Genomic DNA, 12,702 nt, shown 5'->3' with positions numbered 1-12,702 from the left:
TACCATGTAGTTCTTGTACAGGGGATGTCCAGGCTTGGGTCGGGGGGGTAGAGGGGGGCCTCTCTTTGGTGCCCTCTGACCCTGCGCCTGATTGGAGGGGACGGGGACAGCCTGTTGATCGGCTGATGTGGTAGAGGGGGCAGAGAAATCCTGGGGAGGGGATGGCTGATTGGATGATATAGTAGAGGGGGCAGAGATAGCCTGGGGAGGTGGGGGTCGACCAGGAACAGTCTTTATGGGAGGGGGGCGGAGGGGGAGCATCTTAACCCCTCCCTGGGGTCTGAGACACACAGACAGAGACAGGTTAAGAGTGTGTGTGTTCTGGAATATACAAAGAGAGACATTCAGAGTTATACTATTATATTAGTATTGTACATTTCTACTACTTTAAGAGCAGAAACATGACAACAAGGAGTCACTAACCAGTCTATCAGGAGTCACTAACCAGTCTATCAGGAGTCACTAACCAAGGAGGATTATACAGTCTATCAGGAGTCACTAACCAGTCTATCAGGAGGACTAACCAGTCACTAACCAGCCTATCAGGAGTCACTAACCAAGGAGGACTATATAGTCTATCAGGAGTCACTAACCAGTCTATCAGGAGGACTAACCAGTCACTAACCAGTCTATCAGGAGTCACTAACCAGTCTATCAGGAGTCACTAACCAGTCTGTCAGGAGTCACTAACCAAGGAGGATTATACAGTCTATCAGGAGTCACTAACCAGTCTATCAGGAGGACTAACCAGTCACTAACCAGCCTATCAGGAGTCACTAACCAGTCTATCAGGAGTCACTAACCAGTCTATCAGGAGTCACTAACCAAGGAGGATTATACAGTCTATCAGGAGTCACTAACCAGTCTATCAGGAGGACTAACCAGTCACTAACCAGCCTATCAGGAGTCACTAACCAGTCTATCAGGAGTCACTAACCAAGGAGGACTATATAGTCTATCAGGAGTCACTAACCAGTCTATCAGGAGGACTAACCAGTCACTAACCAGTCTATCAGGAGTCACTAACCAGTCTATCAGGAGTCACTAACCAGTCTATCAGGAGGACTAACCAGTCACTAACCAGTCTATCAGGAGTCACTAACCAGTCTATCAGGAGTCACTAACCAAGGAGTCACTAACCGGTCTGTCAGGAGTCACTAACCAGTCTATCAGGAGTCACTAACCAAGGAGTCACTAACCAGTCTATCAGGAGTCACTTACCAGTCTATCAGGAGTCACTAACCAGTCTATCAGGAGGACTAACCAGTCTATCAGGAGTCACTAACCAAGGAGGACTAACCAGTCTATCAGGAGTCACTAACCAAGGAGTCACTAACCAGTCTATCAGGAATCACTAACCAGTCTATCAGGAGTCACTAACCAAGGAGTCACTAATCAGTCTATCAGGAGTCACTAACCAAGGAGGACCATACAGTCTATCAGGAGTCCAGGACATAGATACACACACTTACCGAGGAGGAAGAGGAGGTTCAGACTCTGTGGAGACTGGTGGGGTTTTCCTTTGGACTGGGGCTGGGGGTAAGGCTGGGGGCGTAGACCGCACTGGGGCTGGGGGTAAGACTGGGGGGGTAGATCCCACTGGGGCTGGGGGTAAGACTGGTGGGGTAGATCCCACTGGGGCTGGGGGGGTAGATCCCACTGGGGCTGGGGGGGTAGATCCCACTGGGGCTGGGGTTAAGACTGGAGGGGTAGAACCCACTGGGACTGGGGGTAAGACTGTGGGGGTAGATCCCACTGGGGCTGGGGGGGTAGAACCCACTGGGGCTGGGGGGGTAGATCCCACTGGGGCTGTGTTTGGAGATGGGGCTAAGGTTGGGGGAGTAGCCTGGACTGGAGCTGGGATTAAGGTCTGAATGGAGGGTTTGGACGGCAGAGAAGGTCTCCTGTTCTCTGGTAGGGCTGTCCCAGACACAGGAAAGGGAGAGGGGAGAGGAAGAGGAAGAGGGGAAGAGAAGGAGAGAGGTAAAGTTATGTGCATAAACACAGGAGGCTGTTGAGGGGAGGACGGCTCATAAAAGAACAAAGCAAATGGAATGGTATCAAACACACAAATTATATCCAGTGTTGTCCTGAAAATATTCACAACCCTTGACTTATTCCACAATGTTTTGTTACAGCCTGAATTCAAAATTATTCTAATTATTTTATTTAACCTTTATTTAACCAGGCAAGTCAGTTTAAGAACAAGTGTCTTATTTACAATGACGGCCTCCCAAAAGGTTAAAGACCACCTGCGGGGATGGGGGCTGGGATACATTTAAATAAATAAATAACATATAAATATTGGACAAAACACACATCAGGACAAGAGAGACAACACAACACAACAACATAGCATGGCAGCAACACAACACAACAACATAGCATGGCAGCAACACACGACAACAACACGGTAGCAACACAACATGGTAGCAGCAACACATGACAACACAACACAACAACATAGCAAGGCAGCAACACATGACAACAACACGGTAGCAACACAACATGGTAGCAGCAACACATGACAACAACACGGTAGCAACACAACATGGTAGCAGCACATAACACGGTACAAACATTATTGGGTGCAGACAACAACACAAAGGGCAAGAAGGTAGAGACAAAATGGATAAAATATATATTTTTTCACCCATCTACACACAATATCCCATAATGACGAAGTCAAAACATGTTTAAGATACATTTTTGCATACATAAATATCCAATTTAAATAGTATGAGTAAACATGTATGAGTCAATACATGTTATAATCACTTTTGGCAGTGATTACAGCTGTGAGTCTTTCTGGTTTAAGTCTTTAAGAACTTTGCACACCTGGATTGTACAATATTTGCCCATTTGTCTTTTAAAAATGATTCGAGCTCTGTCAGGTTCGTTGTTGATCGTTGCTAGACAACCATTTTCAAATCTTGCCATAGATTGTCAAGCCAATTTAAGTGCAAACTGTAACTAGTCCACTCAGGAACATTCAAGGTTGTCTTGGTAACCAATTCCAGTGTATATTTTACCTTGTTTTTTAGGCTATTGTCCTGCTGAAAGGTGAATTTCAAATCAAATTTAATTTGTCACAAGCTCCGAATACAACCTTACCGTGAAATGCCCCTAACCAACAATGCAGTTCAAGAAATAGAGTTAAGAAAATATTTTATGATAAACTAAAGTAAAAAATTAAATAAATAGTTAACTTTTGTTATTGACCAAATACTTATTTTCCACCATAATTTGCAAATAAATTCATTAAAAATCCTACAATGTGATTTTCAGGATTGTCTGTCATAGTTGAAGTGTACCTATGATGAAAATTACAGGCCTCTCTCATCTTTTTAAGTGGGAGAACTTGTACAATTGGTGGCTGACTGAATACTTTTTTTGCCCCACTGTAAACTACAGGGTTTGCGGACTTAATATGAAATATATGAGTCATCACCATACATGGACACCTTTGTTTTAAAGCCTTGGATTTATAATCCTCTAATGTTGTTCTTGGATCTGATTTTAATAGCTAGCATTCCGATGGCCATAACGAATAGATATGGTGACAGCGGACATCCTTGTTTCACTCCTCTTGACAATTCAAAACTCTCTGAGAAGTAGCCGTTATTTACTATTTTACACCTGGGGTTGCTATACATAATTTTTTTACCCATTTTATAAGAGAATCACCGAAATTGAAAAAAATCCAGGCAGTTAGAAATAAAATAATTTATAAATAAAAATACCTTTTCAAAATCCGCAATAAATACCAGGCCTGGCTTCTTAGATGTTTCATGATGTTCTATTATTTCTAGTAGTTGTTGTATATTATCTCCAATGTATCGTCCATGTAAAAAACCTTTCTGATCAGGATGAACAATACCTGGTAAAACCCTTTTAATTCTGAGTGCTATGCATTTCGCTGGTATTTTTGCGTCACAACATTGAAGTGTAAGGGGCCTCCAGTTTTTTTAGATAAGACTGGGTCTTTATATTTGCCATCTGGGTCTTGTTTTAATAATAGAGAAATCAGACCTTCCTGCTGAGTACTTCACAGACTACCATTTCTAAACAAACAATCTAACAATGAAGCTTTTAGTATATCATAAAATACTTGATGTACCTCTACCGGTATGTCATCAAGTCCTGGGGCTTTTCCAGACTGAAATGATTTAATAGCCTCAAAGTTCTTCCTCTGTAATTTGGCCTTCGCACTGATCTTTCAGTGGTGGGAGGAAGAGGAGGAAGAGGAAGAGGAGGAGGGTTAGTTACATTTGTTAGTTTTATATTATTTGGAAAGAATTCCTTAATTTCCGTAATCTTCATTCAGTGGGAGAGGATGAGACGGAAAATAATTAGCTTCCTCTCTTTAAAATATCATTCAGAGAATCATAGATGAGTCCGTCTTCAGTAACGAGTTTCTGCAAATTATTTTTGTTAGCGTTGCTGTATTGGCGATTCAGGAATAATTTTGTGCATTTTTCTCCATATTCCATCCAGTCTGCTTTATTTTTTGTAATAGATTACATTAGATTGTTCTTGAATAAGTTCCTCAAGTTTTTTGTTTTTCCTCTAACTTATTTTGTATCTCTACCGTTTTTATTGCCGTCTACCTGAACTATGGATTTCCGTTGTCAGTCTTGTCTCTTTAGCCAGAAACTGCTTTTTTATTATTGATGAATATTGAATTGAATGACCTCTGAAGGTACATTTAAAGGTATCCCAAACAATAAGGGGATTTGCTGAACCTATATTATACTGGAAAAATTCAGTTATAAATTCTTATGTCTTAGTTAAAAATAAGTTGTTCTCCAGTAAACTTTGATTACATTTCCAATATCCCCGTCCACGTGGAAAATCTATGAGAGTTATGTGAAGGTTAATTAGATGATGATCCGATCGCATTCTGCCTCCTATGACCTTTGATGCAGGAGAGAAAGAGACAAGAAAGTAGTCAAGTCTCCTCCATGTATATCTCACTAGGTATTCCGTTTCTTTTTATCCCCAAAAAACTCCCTTGCCGATGACAAGCATACCCATAACCTGACACAGCCACCGCCATGCTAGAAGATATGAAGAGTGTTACTCAGTGATGACAGCACATTGTCTATTAATGGGGCAAATCCAACTCAGTGATCTGATGGATTTGCCCCAAACATGACACTTTGTATTCAAGACATCAAGTTCCTTTCTTTACCCCATTTTTGTCAGTTTTACTTTCGTGCCTTATTGCAAACAGGATGCATGTTTTGGAATATTTTTATTCTGTACAGGATTCCTTCTTTTCTGTCTGTCATTTTGGTTAGTATTGTGGAGTAACTACAATGTTGTTCATCCATCCTTAGTTTTCTCCTATCACTCTGTAACTATCGCAGCCATTAAACTCTATAACTGATTTAAAGTCATCATTGGCCTCAAGTTCAAATCCCTGAGTGTTTCCTTCCTCTCCGGCAACTGAGTTAGGAAGGACACCTATATCTTTGTAGTGACTGGGTGTATTGATACGCCATCCAAAGTGTAATTAATAACTTCACCATGCTCAAAGGGATATTCAATGTCTGCTATCTACCAGTAGGTGACCTTCTCTGCGAGTCATTGGAAAACCTCCCTGGTCTTTGTGGTTGAATCTGTGTTTGAAATTCCCTGCTCGACTGAGGGACCTTACATACGGTGGGGCAAAAAAGTATTTAGTCAGCCACCAATTGTGCAAGTTCTCCCACTTAAAAAGATGAGAGAGGCCTGTAATTTTCATCATAGGTACACTTCAACTATGACATAATAATATATATAAAAAATGTAAGCTTGCCATGACAAAAGGGTTGAATACTTATTGACTCAAAACAGTTCAGCTTTTCATTTTTTATTGATTTGTAAATATTTTCTAAACAACAATTTCACTTCGACATGTGGGGTAGTGTGTGTGTGTGTGTGTAGAGGCCAGTGACAAGAACAACATGTGGAAGAAGTAAACAGGTGTGAATATTTCTGCTCTGTATATGATACCATTTCCTCTCATTCCACTCCAGTCATTACCTCAAGCCTATCCTCCCCAATTAGGGTGCCACCAACCTCCTGTGGCATAACTGAGGTTTTCAAACTGAAGCTGAATGACACACACCCACACCAGGGGCTGTTCACACACAATCATGGCAATTTTGTTGGTTTCACATGGTGGGTTGCGTAACAAATTATGACTCTCGCACGTTCTCTACCACACATCCTATAAACCCCCCCCACCATGTTTGATGAAAACAACTCAGCTAGCAGGCTATCGCACCTCTCAGCTAGCAGGCTATCGCACCTCTCAGCTAGCGCACCTCTCAGCTAGCGCACCTCTCAGCTAGCAGGCTATCGCACCGCTCAGCTAGCAGGCTATCGCACCGCTCAGCTAGCAGGCTATCGCACCGCTCAGCTAGCAGGCTATCGCACCGCTCAGCTAGCAGGCTATCGCACCGCTCAGCTAGCAGGCTATCGCACCGCTCAGCTAGCAGGCTATCGCACCGCTCAGCTAGCAGGCTATCGCACCGCTCAGCTAGCAGGCTATCGCACCTCTCAGCTAGCAGGCTATCGCACCTCTCAGCTAGCAGGCTATCGCACCTCTCAGCTAGCAGGCTATCGCACCTCTCAGCTAGCAGGCTATCGCACCTCTCAGCTAGCAGGCTATCGCACCTCTCAGCTAGCAGGCTATCGCACCTCTCAGCTAGCAGGCTATCGCACTTATCAAAACACATCATAGGTAGCTTAGTGCTGCTTTACACACACTTACCACTCGCTCGACCGGATGACGTCATGGCAGTGGGCTTCTGAGCAACACTTGGTTTAGTGTTGGTGCTGTGGAGGTCTACGGAGGGTTTAGTGTTGGTGCTGTGGAGGTCTACGGAGGGTTTAGTGTTGGTGCTGTGGAGGTCTAAGGAGGGTTTAGTGTTGGTGCTGTGGAGGTCTACGGAGGGTTTAGTGTTGGTGCTGTGGAGGTCTACGGAGGGTTTAGTGTTGGTGCTGTGGAGGTCTACGGAGGGTTTAGTGTTGGTGCTGTGGAGGTCTACGGAGGGTTTAGTCCTGGGTGCTACTGGAGGTCTGGGAGGAGGACAGAGAATTGGGGGGGTCCCTTCTGTCTGCCTCGCCTGGCGGTCTGGTCTTTGGGGTTCAGAGGGGGGCTTTCTAGGGAGCAGGGGTCGGGGTGCAGGTATTGGGACAATAGGGTTAAGGGCAGGGACAGGGGTACTTGAGGTGGTCTTAATAGGTTTGGGAGAGGGGTCACTGGGTTTGGGAGAGGGGTCACTGGGTTTGGGAGAGGGGTCACTGGGTTTGGGCTGTGTGGTGGTTGTATCAACAGTCAAGTTCACGTCGATTGCCACCGAGCCTCCTCCTTGCCAGACTCCTTTGCAGGAGGTCTTGGTTGCGAGGGAGGGTTTAGGGGCGATGGGAGGGGCCGGTTTGGACGGCGGCTGGACTCGGTGACGGGGTTCAGGTCTCCCCCGACCTAGCGACGCGCCGTTGTCTCCATGGCTACCGTGGTCTCCATGGCTACCGTGGTCCTCTGCCTGTTGCTGCTGCTCGAAGGCTTGTATCCTGGCTCTCAGAGTACTCATATCTTCCTCCTCTTCTTCTTCTTCTTCCGAGTCGCTCTCTCTGTTGTCGTTGCTATGGTGATCAGGGAAGCCCCAATCGTCTGAGCTGAAGGCGTCCAGGAGCTCCTGAAGGTACTTCCCCTCCTGATTCCTCACTTCCTGGTTCTCTGTGACCTCACTTTCTGTCTGTCCCAGCCTCACCAGGGTCTGAACCTTGACCTCTCGCCTGATTGGTCGAAGGCTATTCTTCGTGCGAGGGTGTGGCCTGGGCCGGTTATGAAGCAGAGGAGGGGAGGAGGGAGTTGTCAAGGCAACAGTGGAATGAGGGGGTGGGACCGAGGAGGACTGCACCCATTGGTCGGTCTGGCTGCCAGAGGCAAAGGTCAGAGGTGAGAAAGGATCAGAGGTCAAGAGGTCACTGTGAAACGCTGCTGGTCTGGTGTCCTCGGTGTGTCTGCTGGTCGGAGTGTGCGTGTGTAGTGCCGGACTGTTTTCTAGGAAGAGGGGAGGGTCGACAGTAGCAGTAGCAGCTCCCGTCGTGTCATCAGGTTTGGATATAAAGGGGAAAGAAGGTCTGGGAGGTTTTGGAGCTCTGGTGGCTACAAACAAACACAAATTCACACATTGAAGCAACAAGCACCAGTACAAGTAGGATCAATTTGACCTAATGTCAGATTTTGGATTCCAAAAACAGCCTCTCAACATTGAACTAATCTCGAACTCCACAGACCAAAACAGAATTCTAAGAACTGATTAATAGACTATGTGCTGTCAACCTCTCCACCCACTCCTCCCCCTCTCTTACCCACTGAGCCTCTCTGGACTGGGGCGTGACTGTGGGTTGGAACTGAGGATTCTGGTCCGGTGTCAGTCTGCGTGGCGATGGTAGTCGTGGAGACGGAGTGTAGGGGTGAGGAGGAGGAAGGCAACACTTGATCCTGTTCCTGTCTCTTCTCTCTAATCACCTCATCATAGGAGGGGGGAGGCTGGAAGAGCCAGGGAGGAAGAGCCAGGGAGCAAAACAAAATTGTCAACAAATCTATTCATGACTCACATCCGAAAGAACACAAGATTACTGCAAGTCATCAGGGACAAACATAGGGAACATATTAAAAAGAGGGGTTGAAAACCATGACAGGTTTTTACTAGGGTTGGGGCGATGTCAACCTTTGTCTATCGTGATTATCATAAAACACTGTGATATACCATGGTTTTTCTCCCCCCCCCCCCGATAAAGATACTTTTGTCCCACATCATGACATCACGATGTGATGTGATTATAATAGTCCCTGTCGGTACTCACATAATAAGAAATTCCCCCTCGACCACAAATTGACGGAAAACCAACATTCATGGTTAGTTACCTGTATAGTACTGCCCCAGATCATAGTGGTGGGAGGAAGAGGAGGAAGAGGAAGAGGGTTAGTTACCTGTATAGTACTGCCCCAGATCATAGTGGTGGGAGGAAGAGGAGGAAGAGGAAGAGGAGGAGGGTTAGTTACCTGTATAGTACTGCCCCAGATCATAGTGGTGGGAGGAAGAGGAGGAAGAGGAAGAGGGTTAGTTACCTGTATAGTACTGCCCCAGATCATAGTGGTGGGAGGAAGAGGAGGAGGAGGAAGAGGAGGAGGGTTAGTTACCTGTATAGTACTGCCCCAGATCATAGTGGTGGGAGGAAGAGGAGGAGGAGGAAGAGGAGGAGGAGGGTTAGTTACCTGTATAGTACTGCCCCAGATCATAGTGGTGGGAGGAAGAGGAGGAGGAGGAAGAGGAGGAGCAGGAGGAGGGTTAGTTACCTGTATAGTACTGCCCCAGATCACAGTGGTGGGAGGAAGATGAGGAAGAGGAAGAGGAGGAGGGTTAGTTACCAGTATAGTACTGCCCCAGATCATAGTGGTGGGAGGAAGAGGTGGAGGAGGGTTAGTTACCTGTATAGTACTGCCCCAGATCATAGTGGTGGGAGGAAGAGGAGGAAGAGGAAGAGGAGGAGGGTTAGTTACCTGTATAGTACTGCCCCAGATCATAGTGGTGGGAGGAAGAGGAGGAGGAGGAAGAGGAGGAGGAGGGTTAGTTACCTGTATAGTACTGCCCCAGATCACAGTGGTGGGAGGAAGAGGAGGAGGAGGAAGAGGAGGGTTAGTTACCTGTATAGTACTGCCCCAGATCACAGTGGTGGGAGGAAGAGGAGGAGGAGGAAGAGGAGGGTTAGTTACCTGTATAGTACTGCCCCAGATCATAGTGGTGGGAGGAAGAGGTGGAGGAGGGTTAGTTACCTGTATAGTACTGCCCCAGATCATAGTTGTGGGAGGAAGAGGAGGAGGAGGAAGAGGAGGAGGAGGGTTAGTTACCTGTATAGTACTGCCCCAGATCAGTGGTGGGAGGAAGAGGAGGGTTAGTTACCTGTATAGTAGGAGGTATAGTACTGCCCCAGATCATAGTGGTGGGAGAAAGAGGAGGGTTAGTTACCTGTATAGTACTGCCCCAGATCATAGTGGTGGGAGGAAGAGGAGGAGGAGGAAGAGGAGGGTTAGTTACCTGTATAGTACTGCCCCAGATCATAGTGGTGGGAGGAAGAGGAGGAAGAGGAGTAGGGTTAGTTACCTGTATAGTACTATCCCAGATCATAGTGGTGGGAGGAAGAGGAGGAAGAGGAGTAGGGTTAGTTACCTGTATAGTACTGCCCCAGATCAGTGGTGGGAGGAGGAGGAAGAGGAGGATGAGGAGGGTTAGTTACCTGTATAGTAGGAAGTATAGTACTGCCCCAGATCTGAGCGGCGGGAGGAGGAGGAGGAGGGAATCCCCCAGAAGCCCCGGGGAACCAGGTATTAGACACCAGTGGCTCTGCTGAAAGGATGGTGATCTCTGGACGCCTGGCGTAGAGATACAACACATAGAGAGGACATGAGCATAGAGCTAGAACAACATAGAGAGGATATCATCATAGAACTAGGACAACATAGAGAGGATATCATCATATAACTAGGACAACATAGAGCTAGGACAACAGAGAGGATATCATCATAGAGCTAGGACAACATAGAGAGGATATCATCATAGAGCTGGGACAACATATAGAGGATATCATCATAGAACTAGGACAACAGAGAGGATATTATCATAGAGCTAGGACAACATAGAGAGGATATCAACCTGATAGAGAAATAGAAAATAAAGATATATACAGGTAACTGCCAAAATAAAGGAAACACTTACATAGTGTCTTAACGGGTAGTAAGCAGGGGTTGGTTTGGGTTGGCACCCAAATTATTATTTTCCTGAACAGAACCTTTATTTTTTGGGTTCCGTTCCACTGTTCCAACCAGCAAAACAGAGTTCTGTACCGGTTCTGAACCCCAAAAAGTACCAGTTTATTTATAGTTCTGTCCCTTTTGAAATCAGTTTTTTTTTCTGTATAGGAAAGTCATTAAGCATCACAATGACAGACAAACATACTCACTGTACAGCCAGTCACTATGGACAGACCAGTGGAGGAGGAGGGGCTTCAGAGGGGGAGGGGCTTCAGAGGAGGATGGGCTTCAGAGGGGGTGGGGCTACAGTAGACTAGGCTTCAGAGAAGGAGGGGCTACAGTAGACTAGGCTTCAGAGAAGGAGGGGCTACAGTAGACTAGGCTTCAGAGGGGGTGGAGGGGCTTCAGAGGGGGAGGGGCTACAGTAGACTAGGCTTCAGAGGGGGAGGGGCTACAGTAGACTAGGCTTCAGAGAAGGAGGGGCTACAGTAGACTAGGCTTCAGAAGGGGTGGAGGGGCTTCAGAGGGGGAGGGGCTACAGTAGACTAGGCTTCAGAGGGGGAGGGGCTACAGTAGACTAGGCTTCAGAGGGGGAGGGGCTACAGTAGACTAGGCTTCAGAGGGGGAGGAGGGGCTACAGTAGACTAGGCTTCAGAGGGGGAGGAGGGGCTACAGTAGACTAGGCTTCAGAGGGGGAGGGGCTACAGTAGACTTGGCTTCAGAGGGGGAGGAGCTACAGTACACTTGGCTTCGGAGGGGGAGGGGCTACAGTACACTTGGCTTCAGAGGGGGAGGGGCTACAGTACACTAGGCTTCAGAGGGGGAGGAGCTACAGTACACTAGGCTTCAGAGGGGGAGGGGCTACAGTACACTAGGCTTCAGAGGGGGAGGGGCTACAGTACACTAGGCTTCAGAGGGGGAGGGGCTACAGTCAACTAGGCTTCAGAGGGGGAGGGGCTACAGTACACTATGCTTCAGAGGGGGAGGGGCTACAGTAGACTAGGCTTCAGAGGAGGAGGGGCTACAGTCGACTAGGCTTCAGAGGGGGAGGGGCTACAGTAGACTAGGCTTCAGAGGGGAAGAGGCAGGTCGTCTACACACGTACACATAAGCAAGGATTTCCATCTGGCAGACAGACGCTGGAATAAGTTTCTGCCTGACAGAGCGAGAGCAGAGGCACGTTGTTACGATTTCTGTGGGACTGAAAATAAAATGCCTGGAAAGTAAGAGAGTTATTTACGGGTTCCCATGATTTAAAAAAATAACGGTTCTGTCACGGAACAGTATAGATCCCTTTAGTTTCTGGTTCTGAGTCGGTTCCTCGAATAATTTAGTAATTTCCTGGAACCAGTTCCAACCGCCAGTAGGAGACATGAGTTTTTACTCACCTATATAACAACACAGTGTGGTTAAAGACTCAGGTCACCCACCGTCTGATTACCTATAACTACAAACATAGTTATGTTTTGGGGTTATTATCATATTTATTTCCGGATATATATATATATATATATGTTTTTAAACGACCCACAATGCACTTTTGAAAAGGATACCTGCTTGTTCTAATTGTGTAGTTCCTCATCTGTGTTCTATTTTTTTGGGGGGGGAACCTTCTCAGCATTTTCTCTGAAGTAGGCTACGGGAGTTTTGCAACTTTTTCCACCTTGGCTTAGTACTTTGCTGACATCTGGAATCTATCTACCTAACTGTAGGTTTGGCAGGAAATGCAATTGGAAACCAGTAGAGTCACGAGTGCAAACACTTTCGGTTTTAATTAGCAAGTTTTACATTCGAAGTCAAACTTCTGTTGGTGTTTACAGTTATAGGGAAAAGGCCTTGCCGGGTCCTCCATTTTTTACCGAACATGACTTCGACATGGTTTCGTTTAT

The 12,702-nt window shown here is 46.3% G+C and overlaps 1 protein-coding gene across 3 annotated transcripts in view; it reads right to left on the bottom strand.

Annotated features, from left to right (window-relative positions):
- LOC110532885 (uncharacterized) overlaps window positions 1–12,702 on the bottom strand; it is a 47,410-nt gene that overhangs the window by 13,822 nt on the left and 20,886 nt on the right. For 2 of the 3 annotated variants that reach the window (XM_090183341.1, XM_090183343.1), the window contains exons 5-9: window positions 10,300–10,435; window positions 8,371–8,551; window positions 6,764–8,164; window positions 1,473–1,920; window positions 4–280 (exon numbers count right to left, since the gene is read on the bottom strand). In XM_090183341.1, coding sequence (XP_090039467.1) covers window positions 4–280; window positions 1,473–1,920; window positions 6,764–8,164; window positions 8,371–8,551; window positions 10,300–10,435 — 2,443 coding nt within the window. Of the gene's footprint in view, window positions 1–3; window positions 281–1,472; window positions 1,921–6,763; window positions 8,165–8,370; window positions 8,552–9,965; window positions 10,018–10,299; window positions 10,436–12,702 lie in introns of those variants that run through there. The other variant, XM_090183342.1, reaches the window with a different exon arrangement.

The sequence above is a fragment of the Oncorhynchus mykiss genome, chromosome 9 (genome assembly GCF_057628025.1).
Source record: "Oncorhynchus mykiss isolate SJ-2025 chromosome 9, ASM5762802v1, whole genome shotgun sequence".
Lineage (NCBI taxonomy): Eukaryota > Metazoa > Chordata > Actinopteri > Salmoniformes > Salmonidae > Oncorhynchus > Oncorhynchus mykiss.
Note: the sequence above shows the minus strand (reverse complement) of the source record. Positions and strands in the feature narration are given on the sequence as shown.